This window comes from Zingiber officinale, chromosome 9A (genome assembly GCF_018446385.1).
Source record: "Zingiber officinale cultivar Zhangliang chromosome 9A, Zo_v1.1, whole genome shotgun sequence".
Lineage (NCBI taxonomy): Eukaryota > Viridiplantae > Streptophyta > Magnoliopsida > Zingiberales > Zingiberaceae > Zingiber > Zingiber officinale.
Genome location: NC_056002.1, coordinates 18,462,070 through 18,479,279, shown reverse-complemented (window position 1 = coordinate 18,479,279; position 17,210 = coordinate 18,462,070). Strand labels below are relative to the sequence as shown.

General features: G+C 36.1%; 1 protein-coding gene and 1 long non-coding RNA gene across 2 annotated transcripts in view; one reads left to right on the top strand and one right to left on the bottom strand.

Annotated features, from left to right (window-relative positions):
* LOC122020626 (7-hydroxymethyl chlorophyll a reductase, chloroplastic-like) overlaps positions 1 to 16,358 on the top strand; it is a 35,531-nt gene extending 19,173 nt beyond the window's left edge. The window contains exons 13-19 of the mRNA XM_042578631.1: positions 1,200 to 1,227; positions 15,054 to 15,133; positions 15,335 to 15,404; positions 15,506 to 15,563; positions 15,706 to 15,767; positions 15,846 to 15,940; positions 16,021 to 16,358. Coding sequence (XP_042434565.1) covers positions 1,200 to 1,227; positions 15,054 to 15,133; positions 15,335 to 15,404; positions 15,506 to 15,563; positions 15,706 to 15,767; positions 15,846 to 15,940; positions 16,021 to 16,111 — 484 coding nt within the window. The 3' untranslated portion in view covers positions 16,112 to 16,358. The remainder of the gene's footprint in view (positions 1 to 1,199; positions 1,228 to 15,053; positions 15,134 to 15,334; positions 15,405 to 15,505; positions 15,564 to 15,705; positions 15,768 to 15,845; positions 15,941 to 16,020) is intronic.
* Positions 10,957 to 11,999, bottom strand: LOC122020627. Its single transcript, XR_006122266.1, has 3 exons — positions 11,413 to 11,999; positions 11,171 to 11,290; positions 10,957 to 11,015 (listed from the first exon to the last, which is right to left on the bottom strand). It is a non-coding gene; the product is annotated as an uncharacterized LOC122020627 (long non-coding RNA).
* Positions 16,359 to 17,210: the final 852 nt, after the last annotated feature.

The window sequence follows — 17,210 nt, the reverse complement described above, 5'->3', positions numbered from 1 at the left end:
GAAGAACCATTATAAAATTGTGTCATTTATAGGGTATAATATGATAAGACACTAGTGCTTGTGGTATATGGAACGATGAATATTACCAACATTTAACGTTTGTCATATTGGACTAATTATAATGTTTTAGGAGTATGAATTTTTGACATTTCAGTTTATGATGCATCATAATTACATCTTAAGTGTTAGTTTTATCCAATTTTTAGGTCAATTGGAAGAATGTTAAATAGTTACCTTTTGGTGACTAAATAAATAACCTAAAAAATTTAAAAACATAAACCAAAAAAGAAAAACTCATATAATGGAACTTATTAATAAAATTAATTCATTCATCCATGTAAACATAATATATGATACATGATGGATTCACAAAATTAAAAAGAGTTATATAGTTTTTTTGCTATAAATAAAAACTTAATAATGATTTATCGTGTTTTAATAAAGAAAGATAAGAGAAAAGAAATCAATATTTGAAAAATAATAATTGCACTATAATTGCTTCATTTTCATCATTAAACTCGGGTATGTGAAACTCATAGATCTCAAAAAAAATTTTGAAATTAACATATGGTCTAATTATGTTCTTCAGCTCTAACTACCCTTTGCTTTATCTTATTAGAAGGTTGGTTTCCATTCTTGACAATGAAAGTTTGTCCCCTCGGGACAGACAATTGGCTAGCGCATGGTGGTGTTACCACCATGAGGTCTAGGGTCAAATCCCGACTAGTAGTCGGGTGTCTACCCTCCCCCATGCACTATTCAACTGCCGAAAGCTATTAGCCATCCATGATTTACCTCTTTCACGTTGACCTGGGGACGGGCTGGCGGAAGCACTAGGGGCAAGCGAATCACCTTTTGCACTAGAAGGTTGGTTTTTATGTAAAAGCAAATACTACTCAAAACCAGCTTTCATGATCGTGTAAGTGAGAACAGTAGTACAGTCCGTCTAGATAACAATTTCCATTGAAATTCTTGTCATGTCCTCAATTATGTATTCTTAATCAAGAATTCTTTATTCTTCTAAGGCTCCAAGTAGTTGGCTATCTCCTATGCGTGATTTGCTTGACCATGTAAGCTATTGATGAATGATTTCATTTTGAGGCTTGTCGCTCAAAGCACATAACAATCCATAACCTACATTTTGATTGTAAGGGTTTGGTATAAATAGTATTCTAATTGTTGGTTTGTTTGCCTTGCAGCTGCTTTGATTACACGAACGCATTAGCAGTAAGTCTTGTATTTCTGGATTGGAAATGTCTTTTTATTGTTGATTTTTGAATTTGAATTGCTAAAATGGCTGTTCATGTGAAAACTCAGAAACAATTTTGTTAGTGTGTTAATTTGACTGCTTAATCATATCCTTATCTGTTATGAGGATGGCAACAAAATCATTGGAAGGTGTTTTTTATCTGTAATTGTTCTGTGACTCTTGCTGTTTGGGTGCTGCATGGAATGACTATGTCATCAGCTTCCTTTCAGGGCTTTATTTATAAATTGCTTCAGGCTCCATTGATACTAGCTAATTGCTCTTGTGTCATTTCATACAACCTTATTAGGAATAGTCAAGCATTAATATTATAAGGGTACTCATTTAGCCTGCTTCCTAGATTCCCATCTTTGTTGAGAGGCACCTCATTAGTTAATCCTTGTGCAAAGATTCTTCTATGTATGCTAGAAAAAGTTGCTGTTGCATACTTGTTTATTGTATTTTCTATAACCATTGTTGTATCATAGGTGTTGGTTCAGATCAAGCATAGATACAAATGGGTTAATCAGTCCAAGCCTTTGATACTGGCACTCTTCATAATTATAACAATACTCAGACACCAACACTCCAACATCCACACTTCGAGTTGACACTTGACATACTTATTAATCACATATATAAAAATAGAAATAACTGTTGAAATAGTTAGTGATATATGTTTAGTCCCACATTGAAAAGAATGAAGATGTTTGATAGGCTTATTAAAGTGTGCATCAAGTATGTTGTATTTAATTGGTGACCTTGGTAACCAAGTGGAGCATATTTATATATATGTCAAAGATGGACACTTGGGCACATGGGCACAGATATAAAATTTGGAATTAATTTAATTTTGAATTTTTCTTGGTGAACAGATGAGTTAACGTGCTCATTCATGAATAGGTGTCTCCACAACCTTTCCCAAATGTTGCATTATTCACTATATATACATCCTTTTAACATCTCTGTAATCACTTTTCATTATCTAAATTGTCTTGAGGGAATCTATAGAATTGTTGTCTCTAGATTCTACATTGTTTTGAGTATCCTGGAGGGAATTTGTCGCTAAAACCCGGCAGCAACATAGTGGGGGCAAAATTTCCTTAAGGAAAGTGATTCACGCTCAAAACAAAGTTCCATCTTCAGATTGCTTCCAACATTCTTAAGGAAATTTTCGATCCATTTTTACAATGGAAGCCACTGGTTCAAAGTTTGTTTTCAATGCACTCAAATTGGACCGTTTCGATGGGACGAACTTCACTCGCTGGAAGGACAAATTGTTCTTCCTCCTCACTGAATTGGGCGTCGCATATCTATTGTTGCATGATCTGCCTACGATTCCTGCACCAACTGATAAGGATACTAATGAGATCAAAACAACTCGAAAGAAACGGGAAGAGGATGAAGTTCGGTGCAGAGGATACATCCTGAATGCCTTAACTGATAGATTATATGATCTCTTCCGTTCAATCAAATCTCCATAAGAAATCTGGAATGCCTTAGAGAACAAATACACATCTGAAAAACAAGGTACAGACAGATTTCTAAGCATGAAGTTTTTTGAATTTCGTATGATTGATAATAAGTTTGTCATGGATCAAGTCGATGAACTACTTGTCCTAGTTTCTAGACTCAAGGATCTGAAAATAGAAGTGTCTGATCCATTGCAAGTGGCTGCTGTAATTGCAAAATTGCCAACCACTTGAATGACTACAGAAAGAAATTGTTACACACTTTTGAGGATTTCACCATAGACCAACTCATAAAGCATATTCGAATTGAGGAAGAAACTCGAATTCGTGAAAATAAATTTGCTTATGAGTCTGGTTCTAAGGTTAATAACATTGAGTCTAAGAAAACAAAATATTTTGGAAAGAAAAGAAAGTTTGCTGAAACTTCGACTGAAACCTTTGCTAACAAAAAGAAAACCAAGACTTGTTACTTTTGTAGGCCACTACAAAAATGAATGCAGATTTTTCAAGAGACTAGAGGTGGAGGGAAATGTTGGACAAAAAAATTGTGAGTGTTTTTTAACGTCCACCAAGTCCTGATATCGTTGCTATGATTGTTGATCTTAAAATCGGCATGATAACTGAATGCAACATGGCAACAAATGAAAAATCTGCTGATTGGTGGTATGACTCCGACGCTTCAGTTCATGTTTGCAATGAAAGAAATTTATTCAAAAATTATGAACTTGCAGCAAAGGAGGAAAAAGTCTTGATGGGAAATCATGATACAGCCATAGTGCTTGGAAAAGAAACCATTGAGATGCAATTTACTTCTGGAAAGAAGATGATCTTAATGAATGTATTGCACGTTCCTGATGTAAGGAAGAATCTGATTTCTGCAAGTTTGTTATGCAAGAGGGGACTGAAGGCTGTTATAGAAGCAAAGAAACTTATAATTTCTAAGAATGGTGTATTTGTAGGACAAGGATATTCTTGTGATGGAATGTTTAAATTAAGTATCAATAAAGATAATAATTCTGCTTATATGATTGTGTCTCAATTTAATTTATGGCATGCTCGCTTATCTCATGTTAATTTTAGTTCGATTAAATTTATGTCAAAGCATGGTTTAATTTCATGTCCAAATGAAAAATCTGAAAAATGTGAGATTTGCATACAAGTGAAAATGACTAGAAAATATTTTCCAAAAAATGAAAGGACAACCGAATTGCTTGAACTAATACATTTTGATATATGTGAATTAAATGGTCACTTAACTAGAGGTGGAAAAAGATATTTTATTACTTTTATAGATGATCATTCTAGATTCACGCAAGTTTATTTAATGACAACAAAAGATCAAGCATTTGATATGTTTAAGAACTATAAGGTTTTGGTTGAGAATCAATTGGAAAAGAAAATTAAGATCCTGTGAAGTGATCGAGTTGGTGAATATTTTCCAATTGAATTTTCAAATTTTTGTGAAGATAATGGCATAATCCACCAAACTAGTGCACCCTACACCCCACAACAGAATGGTTTGGCTGAAAAAAAAAATAGAACACTGGTAGATATGATCAATGTTATGCTTATGCATGCTAAACTACCAACAAATCTATGGGGAGAGGCATTACTAACAGCCTGTTATGTACACAATCGAATTCCATCAAAGAAAATTAAAACTTCTCCATATGAAGTATGGAAAGGAAGGAAGCCAAATCTAAGTTATTTGAAAGTGTGGGGGTGTATAGCTTATTATAGAGTTCCTGATCCTAAGAGGACCAAGTTAGGACCTAGAGCTCTTAAGAGTATTTTTGTGGGATATGCTGAAAATTCAAAAGCGTACAGGTTGTTGGATGCAGATTCTAATACTATTATAGAATCTAGAGATGTTGAATTTTTAGAAACAAGTTTTCTAAAAGATTCAAAAGGTGATCCACAATCAAATGAAGAAATCCCTGAAAATACAACACAAAGCACTACTATGAATTCTGGTTCAACTAAGAAACAAAAATCAGTAGAACCTCCTAATGAACCAAGGAGGAGTCAGAGAGCAAGAAAAGAAAAATATTTTGGTACTGATTTTATAAATTCACAATCATTAATGTTTTTGGTCGAAGGAAGTAGAGATGAGGTGTTGGGTAAAATACCTATTGTTTTGCATTTAGAAGATGATCCAAAAACATATAGGGAAGCAATGACTTCAAGAGATTCCAGTTTCTAGAAGGAAGCACTAAACGATGAAATGGATTCTCTTCTAGCAAATGGAACATAGGTGTTAGTTGATCCACCTTCTAAATTAAAACCTATTGGTTGTAAATGGGTGTTTAGGAGAAAATACAACACTGATGGTTCTCTACAAACCTTCAAGGCAAGGCTTACAGCCAAAGGCTTTAAGCAAAAGGAAGGTGTTGATTACTTTGACACATATGCTCCGGTAGCAAGAATTACTTCGATAAGAGTTTTGTTTGCTTTAGCATCAATCTACAATTTATATATTCATCAAATGGACGTAAAGACAGCATTTTTAAATGGTGAACTTGATGAAGAAATTTACATAGAACAACCAGAAGGTTTTGAACTTCCTGGTCATGAAAAGAAAGTCTACAAATTGGTTAAATCCTTGTATGGACTGAAGCAAGCCCCTAAACAGTGGCATGAAAAATTCGACAAAGTGATTTTATCACATGGCTTTAGACATAATGGAACAGACAAATGTATCTATTCTAAGTTCACAAAAATTGCTGGTATAATTATATGTCTTTATGTTGATGATATGCTAATTATAGGAACAAATATGCAAGGAGTAAATGAAACTAAATCTTATTTATCTTCTCAGTCTAAGATGAAAGATTTAGGAGAAGTTGATACAATTTTAGGAATAAAAGTGATGAAACATAGTGGGGGTTTTGCTCTGAGTCAATCTCACTATATTGATAAAGTTCTTTCTAAGTTCACTCATCTAGGAATAAAAGACGCCAACACCCCATTTGATGTTTCGAATAAATTGGTAGATAATTCGGGTAGATCAATTAGTCAATTAGACTATGCAAATGCTATTGGCAGTTTAATGTATGTCATGCATTGTACAAGACCCGACATTGCCTTTTCCAGTTGCAAGCTTGCAAGGTATACACATAATCCTAGCACCGAACATTGGAGAGCAATTGGAAGAGTTCTTGGATATTTGAAGAAAACCAAATCTCATTCCTTGTTTTATAATAAGTTCCCATCGATGCTAGAAGGTTATACAGATACTAGTATCACTGATAATAAATCGACGTCTAGTTGGATTTTCACTTTGGGTGGAGGAGCTATTTCATGGGCTTCCAAGAAACAGACGTGCATTACTCATTCTACAATGGAATCAGAATTCATTTCTTTGGCAGCCGCAGGCAAAGAAGTTGAATGGCTGAGAAACATGTTAACAGACATAGAGTTGTGGCCACAACCGATGCCAGCGATTTCTTTGCACTGTGATAGTTAAGCAACTATTTCTAGAGCATTTAGCAAGATTTACAATGGTAAATCAAGACATATTGCCCTGAGACATGAATATATTAGACAACTAATTTCTGATGGTATTATAACAGTTGTCTATGTTAGGTCTAGTAAGAACCTAGCCGACCCATTAATAAAAGGACTCTCGAGAGATATGATAAAAAGCACTACAAGTGCAATGGGTCTAAAACCATTCTGATTTGCCAGTAATAATGGGAACCTTACCTTTCTTATTGCACGGCAATCTTAAAGGTTTAACAGGTAACAACAAATTATTAGTGACATGTAGCAAGTATTAGAATCAATGAAGTACTTATGGAAAAGAGGCTGAATATAAAGTATTCTTAATGAAGATGTATGTTGGTCATAAACAAGAAATCTCAAACGAGATTTAAAGGTCTTCACCTATGCAAACACAAGAAGTGGTGCTACTTCTATCAAAGGTTTGAGAATAAAACTGTAACGTCACGGCCCCTTGGGCGGCCACACTAGCGGCCCCTGATAGTCCCTTGGGCGGCCACAATGGTGGCCCAACTAGCGACCCCTTATGTCGTGGGTCGTACCGTTACTCACAAGGACTTCCCACCCCTAGCTAGTGGATTTTTGCCTTCCCCAGGATTTGAACTCTAGATCTCCAGGTTAAATACTAGAGTTTATGAATCCTGGTAGCCAAGTGAGTGGCTGTCATGCCCCGGAGGAGTCTTTATCCGAAGAAATTTCGGCAACATCTCCCCTGTACGACGGACAATCTGAAACTTTCTACATCGCCCTCTGGGCCACATATACCTCGGCCAACACGGCCGGAACAATAACAATAATATAAACAATCACCCACGTAGTTAATAATTTAACAAACTGTAACGGTGATAATATGAATCAAAAACAGCCCTACTCAACTACACCCATAAAGTACAAAACTGACGATAAAATCAACTTACCTCTTCTGCCGTCTAGGCAGGCGTGTAATAAAACAAATCCAATAAAACTCATAGGCAATAAGAATCCATACAAGATCCAAATGTATCAACACAAACAAGTCCAAACATAGTCTAAAACAAGAAAGACTAAAAGTTCAACACGACGTCCTCGTGGACTGCAGGGGACTAGCGACTGGAACTCTCCTGACAGCATTAACCTGAAAATAGTAAATATCCACGAGGTGAGTCAACTCCTCAGCGGGTAACAACTGATATACATAGTAAGGAAATAACATCTAGCACTAATCATGCGTACAGTCTCCTGACGTAATAAAGGTAAATGCAAACTGAAATAAACAGGAGAATATTGTACTAACCAGGACCTGGTACAAGGATAAACAGTCCGAGAGGTATAGAAATCCTGTATGCATGTCAAGCATGGGCATCCAACCAATATGCAGCAATAAATGCAGCAAACACAATCACAAGAAATAAATGCATCAATGCGTATGATGCCTATGACATGTCGTGGTCACCCCTACTCTCCAATCAGCCGTCTCATATATGATGGTGAGACCGAGTGGGTAGGGCTGTGACTGTTAGGATGTATACTAAAAGCCTAGCTTTTGGTATAAACATTTATCTAGAAATAAGAATCACATTGGTCAAATGTCTACATTTATGATAAATGTAATTGTTCAATTAATTTATATTGTAGATAACATGGTGTGTGGTGTCACATACAGAAGATCATGTTATCAGTTCCTTATAAATTATAAACAGTAGCTCACGACCAAGATGGAAAGGAACAAACCATTGGAAGGTCGTAGTGTAATTAGGTATTAGTTTATCTTAACTATATAATTACACTAGTACACTCAGAGTGTATTGAGTATGACCATTTGAGGTCGTTTCTTTTATACTGACTTTATAAAGGAACAAAGACCTCAGTTATTATGGAAGTGTGTGCTCTTAATCCTAATATAATAACAAGCACATATATTTGATATTTATTTCTTTAATTTATCAATGGGTGAGATTTAGTTCGATAAATCAATAAGCCCGATAAGTTGGGAAATGATATCACTTATAGTGTGTGTTGATTATAGAAGGAAACGTGTCTAGTGATCTAGGTTGAGAATGTCCCCAAGAGGAGCTCATAAGGATTGTCATGTTAAACCCTGTAGGTGGACTTAGTCCGACATGACGATGAAGTTGAGTGATACTACTCTTGGAGCTAGATATTAATTAAGTGAGTTGTCAGTAACTTACTTAATTAGTGGACATTTGTTATCTTAAACACAGGGAGACTAACACACTCATAATAAGAAGGAGCCCAAAATGTAATTTGGGATTGGTGCGGTAGTTCAATAATAGTTCTCTAGTGGAATGAATTATTATTGATAAAATTAAGTTGTGTGTTCGGGGCGAACACGGGATGCTTAATTTTATCAGGAGACCAAAACTAATTCCTCCTCTCGATCCCTATCGTAGCCTCTTAATTATAGAGTACTATACCTACCTTCTTACCCATCCATAGGGGCCGACCAAGCTAGCTTGGAGACTAAGCTAGGGCCGGCCAAAGTTTGGTTCATGGGTGCTTCAAGGTGGCCGGCCCTAGCTTGGGTTCAAGCTTGGTGTGGTTGGCCCAAATTAAAATAAAAGGATTTTTATTTTTTTTTTAAATTTTTCTTATGTGGATAACATGATTTAAAAGAGAGTTTAAAAATTTAAATCTTTCCTTTTATAAGATTCTACAAAAGATTAAGAGAAGAGCTAAATCTCTTTCCTTATTTGTAGATTAAAAGGTTGATTTTAATTTTGGTAAAAATTTTCCTTTTAACCATGTTGATGATTTAAAAGAAAGTTTAAAAATTAATAATTCTCTTTTATTAGTTTCTACAAAAGATTAAGAAAAGATTTGATATCTTTCCTTATTTATAGATTGAAAGGAGATTTTAATTTTTGAGATAACTTTCCGGAAATTATCCACATGTTTAAAGAAAGATTTAATTTATAAAATTTCCTTTTAACCAATCATGAAGGGATAAAAATTATTGGAGAAATTTTTTTTATAAAATTTCGGAAGCAAATAAGGAAGTTTTAATTTGTGTTTAAAATTTTTATTTGCTTGGAGATTTGGTGTGGCCGGCCATTATAATAATGAGAAGAAAAATTATTTTTAATTAAATAAATTTTTCTTTTTCATGGTAAAGGAATTAAGGAAGTTTTTATTAAAATTTCCTTATTTGCCAAGACCAAGGATTATAAAAGAGGAGGTAGAGGAGCCTTCATGGGTGAACAACCTCTATTCTTTTCCTCCCTCTCTTCCTTGGTTTTGGTGGCCGGCCCTATTTCTCTCCTCTCCTCTTGTTGGCCGAAACCTATCTTCTTGGTGGAGCTCTTGTTTGTGGCCTGATCAAGGAAGGAGAAGAAGAAGAGAAAGCAAGCCTCGTCTCTAGCATCCCTTGGAGCATTGGTGGTGGCCGAAATTCTTCATCCTTGAAGAAATCTATTGTGGCCGAAATCTAGAAGAAAGAAGGAAGGTGAAAAGGTGGTTCTCATCTCGGAAGATCGTTGCCCACACAACGTCCGAGGTTAGAAGAAGAATACGGTAGAAGATCAAGAGGTCTTTCTAAAAGGTATAACTAGTATTTTTCCTTTCCGCATCATACTAGTTATTTTTAGAAATAATACCAAATACAAGAGGCATGCGATTCTAGTATTTCGAATTTATTTTCGATGTTGTGTTCTTTTGTTTTTTTTTCCTTGTGATTTGATTGTTCTTTTCGGTTGACCTAAAGTTATTTAAGGAAATTAAATATTAGTTTTCCTTAAAAGGCTTTGTCTAGTCGGTGGTGGTTGCTCTCATATCCAAGAAGGCCATATGCCTCGCCACGTCAGTACTGGAAGCCAATTTTGGAAATTAATATTTAATAGAATTAATAACCTAGGTGATTTGGATCGAAAGTGTTAAGTTCTGCAGGAGATCCAAGTCTAAACCTAAAAGAACAAATAAATTAAACTTTGGATCAAACGTGTTAAGTTCCGTCGGCGATCCAAGTTTAATTTAAAAGAACACATGGTAGCTAGGAAAAAGGTTCAGACCTTTGTACAAAATTTTTGTACAGTAGAACCATTAGGTTTTCCGAGTAGCAACCAACAGTGACAACCGTGCACTCTGTCATCACTACTCCTGATGAGTGACCGAGTGGACGGGATGCTGTCGGAGTACACCTATCCTCCTACCCCAAATCATAAATGGGGGAGCTCAATGCTCTCATCTCCCGGTACACGATGAAGGGGAGAGATCCCTGTCCTGCTACAACGTTGCGTCACACTAACCCATGAGTGGACCAACGGAGCCCTTGACAGAGCATCTGCTGCAACACACCCTGCCTGAATATACCACTAACCCATGAGTGGTCGTGTGTGCAGATACATGTAACTGGCGATGTGCTCAACAATAATGGAGCCGACAATCGCACAGCATACAATCATGCGAATGGTGCATGACACTAAGCATGGCAAAATTACTGAGCAGCATAGCAATAATCCAGATACATGTAAAATGTGTACCATCAGAAAGTGAATCAATCAAAGTACACAGACCAGATAAAGTATCAAAAACCCTAGGTCCTGAACATGATAAATAGCATGGTTGTGTCACTACCTCTATAAATAGGCATAATCAGGTAAACACTAGCATGATGTGCAAAACAAATAAACAAGCAAGCATATAACAGGTCAGGTAGTGATCAACCGAAACAGATAACAAAACACAATCATTGCATGTGTTGTAAACATTACTATGCATATCAAATGACATAAAGTCAAAGTACCCGCCTCCAATAAAATGGTCCAATCCGGTAATCGAGATACTCGTCTCGCATCAAAACCCTAAGTCACAAACAAATAAATATATTTTATTTAGCTACAATTTACATAAATAGCTAAATAAATTCTTAAGAACTATTTAGAGGAAAACCCTAAACCAACCCACTAACCATATAATCCAAATTCACTACAAAATGTATCACGATCCTACACTTTACCTCAAATCACAGCCATTGATTATTGCTGATCGTTTATTGCTGGAATGAGGGCTGCCGGAATAGAGGCAACTGTTGGAAACTGTGGCCGGAGTTACTGCTGTCTTAGTTTTGTTGCCGTCACTACCCAAGAACAAACAACAACACAAGATTACCTTCAAAATCAGTGATCCACTAAACCCTACACCTGCGGACCAGGTCAGAAGGGAAATCAAGAGTGAAATCAAGTGTCACAACCAACTCACCTTGTTGGCTCGGCAGTAAGGAACTAGGGCAGAGGGGATTCCGGCCGAAACAAAGGAGAGGAACCTAGGGCACGCAAGTTCGGCGGCTGGTGGGAGGAACTCGGGCTACCGGCGGTGGAAGGGATTCGGCTAAGGCAAAGAGACGGCGGCGCGTTGCAGATCTAGGGCACAACAACGATTGACTCACAGTGGTGCGGCCTCAAGTGGCGGCAGCGACGTTGGCTGTGATCGGCGTCGGCGTCGTCGCCCGGCGAGGAGGAAGAGAAGGGGGTCTCGGCGAAGAGGAGGAGGCGGCCGGTACCGGCGCGACGCTAGGGCACACACACACTGATCGGCACCAGAAGAGAAGAGGGGCTCGGGCAGGAAGAAGAGAAATAGAAGGGAAGGAGAAAACCGCCGCTTGTGGCGGTTAGGGCAAGTCGTCGGGCGCCGGTTAGGAGGAGGAGACGGCGTCGAAGGGTTTAGGGCACGACATAGCTCACAGGAGGGAAAAAGAAAACGGGGAAAAGAAAAAAAATAAGGAAAAGGAAAAATAAAATGAATAAACAAATTCAACTTTTCCTCGCTTAAATAGGTAGCCTAAACAGGCTTTCCCGGGCCCCGTTTTTATCCCCGTTAACTCGTCCGTACGAGCTCCGAAAAATTCCCGAAAAATTTCCAAAAATTCCAAAAAATTCCCTTATTCTTATTCGCCATTTTTCGGTATTTTACAAAAACTTTTGTAAGTGTTTGTGAATCCAGGGTAGCACAAGGCCATAATATGGTGTTAAAGCTCACGGTGGACATATTAGAGAAATCAAAAGTTCTATGTGTATGATATTTCTAATCTTATCATATAGAAATTATGGTTTAAGTTCATTAACTACCATATATTTCGATGAGATTTTGAAATATTTATACTAATAGCAAGTTTAAGTTGAAAAACACATGCTAGATACATATAACTTTGCAGTTGATTACAAATATTACTAAGTGGGGGATTGTTGAAATAGTTAGTGATATATGTTTAGTCCCACATTGAAAAGAATGAAGATGTTTGATAGGCTTATTAAAGGATGTACATCAAGTATGTTGTATTTAATTGGTGACCTTGGTAACCAAGTGGAGCATATTTATATATATGTCAAAGATGGGCACTTAGGCACGTGGGCACAAATATAAAATTCGGAATTAATTTAATTTTGAATTTTTCTTGGTGAACAGATGTGACAATTAACGTGCCCATTCATGAATAGGTGTCTCCACAACCTTTCCCAAAAGTTGCATTGTTCACTATATATACATCCTTTTAACATCTTCTCTGTAATCACTTTTCATTCTCTAAATTGTCTTGGGAGAATCTATAGAATTGATGTCTATAGATTCTACATTGTTTTGAGTATCCTGAAGGGAATTTGTCGCTAAAACCCGGTAGCAACATAGTGGGGGCAAAATTTCCTTAAGGAAAATGATTCACGCTCAAAACAAAGTTCCATCTTCGGACTGCTTCCAACAATAACCATGTAGAATATTTCACGCTAGTGTTGGCTAATGTAGGTTCAAGTCATTTGGAGCTTAACTCAATGAATGGTTGTTCAAGGTTCCTTCAAATGTTTAGTCTCAATTTCTTTGACTAGCTAATATTATAATTGCTCGACTTGATTAAGTGCTGCAGGTTAAACATTAGGAATCGTTAGAATTTCTTTTAAAATAGAATTTAATTTTATATACTTTTAGTTTTTAAGAGTTGTTAAAAGTTTATCATAGTTTTTAAAGATAGATCAGCTCTTTTAAAATTTGGTTATAACTTTTAGAGATAAGTTATGCATAAGCAGAAATATTCTATATATTATGAGAGGTGATAGTAAGATAGTTTGCATAGAATTTATTTTGTTTTATAAGTCTGTTTAGAAGTTTAGAAAAAATCTACTAGAATTTCCAGGGTTTTCTGAAGATAAAAGGAGTTAGCATCCCATGTATTTGATATTTCTTTTAGTTAATATAATTTCCAATTTTGATATGGCATCAAAATATAATCTGAAGGGGAGCCTTGGCGCAACGATAAAATTGTTGCTTTGTGACCAAAAGGTCACGGGTTAGAATCCTAGAAACAACCTCTTGTAAAAAGCAGGGTAAGGCTATGCAAATAGACCCTTCCCCGGGACCCCGCATAGCGGGAGCTTCGTGCACCAGGCTATCCTTTTTTTATCAAAGAAAATGAAAAAAATGAAAAAAAAAAATATTTGATCAATGGAAGGTAAGTACTCTAGTTCTCTTATATAAAAATAAGGGAGACGTACAAAATTGTACAAACTATAGGATATTAAACTAATGAGTCATATCATGAAACTTTGGGAAAAAATAATAAAAAAAATTAAAGAGATCACGCGGTGACTGAAAATTAATTATGGTTCATACCTGGAAGGTCGACAATAGAAGCTAAACATTTTCTTGGACAATTAATTGGAAAATATTGGGAGTAAAAACAAGATCTACACATGATATTCAATGACTTAAAAAAAACTTATAATAGAGTCCCAAAAGAAATTATATAGAGAATTCTAAAAATGAGAGGTGTCAGCGTAACATATATTGAACTAATTAAGGATATATACGAGGATATAACAACCAGAGTAAAGACTTCAAGTGGAGTAACTGAAGCATTTCCAATAAAGATAGGGTTACATCAAGGATCAGCTCTGAGTCCCTATATTTTTACACTAATTATGAACGAACTCAGTACACACATTCAAGACACAGAACCTTGGTACATTTTGTTTATAGATGATATTATTTTGGTAGATGAAACACGTGAAGAAGTAATGCTAAATTAGCATTTTAACGGAAAATAATAAAAGGGAAAGGTTTTAGACTTTAGAATAAAGATAAAATATATGAAATTTAAGTTTAGCAATATTAAATATAATGAGACAATTGTTAAGATAGGAGATGACCAGTTGCCCGAAATTGAGAGCTGTAAATATTTAGGATCATTTTTGCAAAACGATGGAGGGATTAAAAGAGATGTTTTAAATAGAGTACAAGTAGGATGATTAAAATAGAGGAGAGCATCGAGTGTTTTATGTGACCGTAATGTTGGGTTATGACTCGAGCACATGAGCAGAAGATGAGAGTTACAGAGATGAGGATATTAAGGTGGATGTATGGACATACAAGGATGGATATAATAAAAAATAAGAGAATTAGAGAGAAAGTCGGAGTTGTATAAATTGAGGGAAAACTTCAAGAAGTACGTTTAAGATGGTACGACCATGTACTTAGACGATCAATAAATACTCCAGTTAGACGATGTGAGAGACAAACACACATATCAAACGAGGAAGAGGAAGATAAAAAAAAACTTGGTTAGCAACAATAAAATAAGATAAAATTTATTTAAGTATAGATGATGATATAGTAGGAAACAAAGCTCAATCACATAAAATGATTCATATAGCCGATCCCACCTAGTGGGATAAGGCTTAGTTGTTGTTGTTGATGTTGTTGTAATGACTTAAGTTTTCCTAAGAGGAATTATTTCTGTGCACTTGCGTTTTATGCAAGTACCAGTAAGATGCAGTGATCTGATATATCTTTCAGCTATTGCCAAGAAAACTGGGACATTAAATTTACCATTTCTCACAATTTGTTGAACACTGCAGGACTTAGTTGTGGGCTATATGGGTGTTCCAAAATACTCTGGGGTAAGCATGACTGAGCATCCACAATATATCACTGTTAGGTAATGTGAAAATTCCCGTGCACATTACATGAATTGCAGCATTCTTAATCCTTAAAATGCACATATAATTAACTTATTTTCTCTTGTAATTCCTTTTGGAGTCGTCTGCTAATAGAAGCTGAAAGTTTCAGAACAAGCTTTATGTTAAGTAGTTCCTAGACAAATATCTCTTACCAGCTGGTTGGTGTTTCCGTGTGTCAGGAATGAGAAAGGGAGGGAGATGCTAGAACTCGTTGAGAAGCTTTTAGAGATCACTCCAACTACCACGAGTGTATGTCAGATGGCTCTTTCCGAATATAAGGATAATTATCCCACGCATCCATAAAAATTCATGCTGATAGTTCTTTATCATTCATGAATAACTATTTTCAGGGTTATCGAAAACCATTTGTCATGGAGACTGTGAAGGCTGATGATAAAGCAAAAAATGGTAAGTTATTGGTCCATGTGTGTTGTGCATCATGCCTTGTGCTTAACTATGAACTATGTAATGTCACTTGCATCCATATTTCAGATGTATAGTAGAACCTGATTGAGAGACTTACCATCCATCTCAATTTTGACACTTTCAGGCAAGGGTCCTCAACCAGCTCCTAAGTTTGTCGGGAATATCATTGCTTTCCTGCTTAATCTGGTGAGTATACCATACTTTACACATGCTGGCCCTATTATGTTCAAGATGAAGATGATACATGCATTTGTTGTAATTCAGATCGGCCCCAAAGGTTTGGAGTTTGCTCGCTATTCGTTGGATTACCACACAATAAGGAATTACTTGTATGTGTATCGACTATGGGGGAAACAAAGGTAAGAACCCTCATGACTATCATTTGATAGAATGTAATGATAAGGAAATCCTTGATATACCATTACTTCAATTCTTGCAGAGCTGAAAGGCACATCCCCTCGTATGCAAAGAAAATTGTAGAAAACTATAATGAAGATGCAAGTATTGATCTTATGCTTTCTGGGGATTGACCTGTGTTTGGAGTTATGATCACCTGTTGTTGCCCATAGTGATTAGGTTTTAAAGCATAATGAAGATCCTGTACAGGTTTTTTTTAAATTTTATTTCTGAGAGGCTGATAATATTTATGGATTAATGTCTAGTTGAGTTTTTGTTTGTTCATTTGAAAAGTCTATCCCTAGATCATAGTTACATTGATGGTGCTGTTTTTTTGGAGGAAAGTTATCCAAATGAAAGGGACGGAGAGGGGAGAGAACCTGTTATTGAGCAGTTGGAAGAAATTTCAAGAAGGCATTGGTTGACTTTTCTTTTCCACCCAAAATTGATTCATCTAAAATCAAATTGACAGTTTTAAAGGACAAATAAGGATTGCCATTATTGGTGATTTCAGCAGTAAATCTATTATCCCAGTATGGGATGAAGAGTAAGTTGAAGAAATTAATGCAGATGAAACTTTTTTTTTATGTTCTCTAACTCTTAGCATCCTAAACTCTTCTCCTTTTGCTATCTCTCCGTCTATCATTTTTTTTTTTTATGGCAAAAGGTACTCATAGCATTCCTATCAATCCATTATTATGTGGCAAAAAAAAAAGGTGATTCGCTCGCCCCCAGTGCCCCCGTCAATCCGTCTCTAGGTCAACACGGAGGAGGTAAATCATGGGTGGCTACTAGCCATTAGTGCAAATGGTCAAGACATGGGGGAGGTCATACTCGGTCACGCCAAGTTTCGACCCCAAGATCTCATGTGGCAACACCCCATGCTTTAACCATCACACCGCCCCGAGGGGACAAATAGTTAAGTCAATCCATTATTAGGTCAATATGGAGGAGGTAAATTACGGATGATTATTGACTATTAATATAAGTGACTAAGGCATGAGGAAGGGTATACTTGGACATGCCAAGTTTCGATCATGAGATTTTATATGATAACATTTTATGTCTCAACTATCATACCGTCTTGAAAGGACTCCTATTTCTCTTTTTCGCTTGTATCTTAGTTTGATTGACAATTTACTCAATCACATAATATCCAAAATATATACTCAATTTTTATATTTGTCAAAATACATAATTTGTTTTATTATGGTCCTTTATTAGCAACGGATT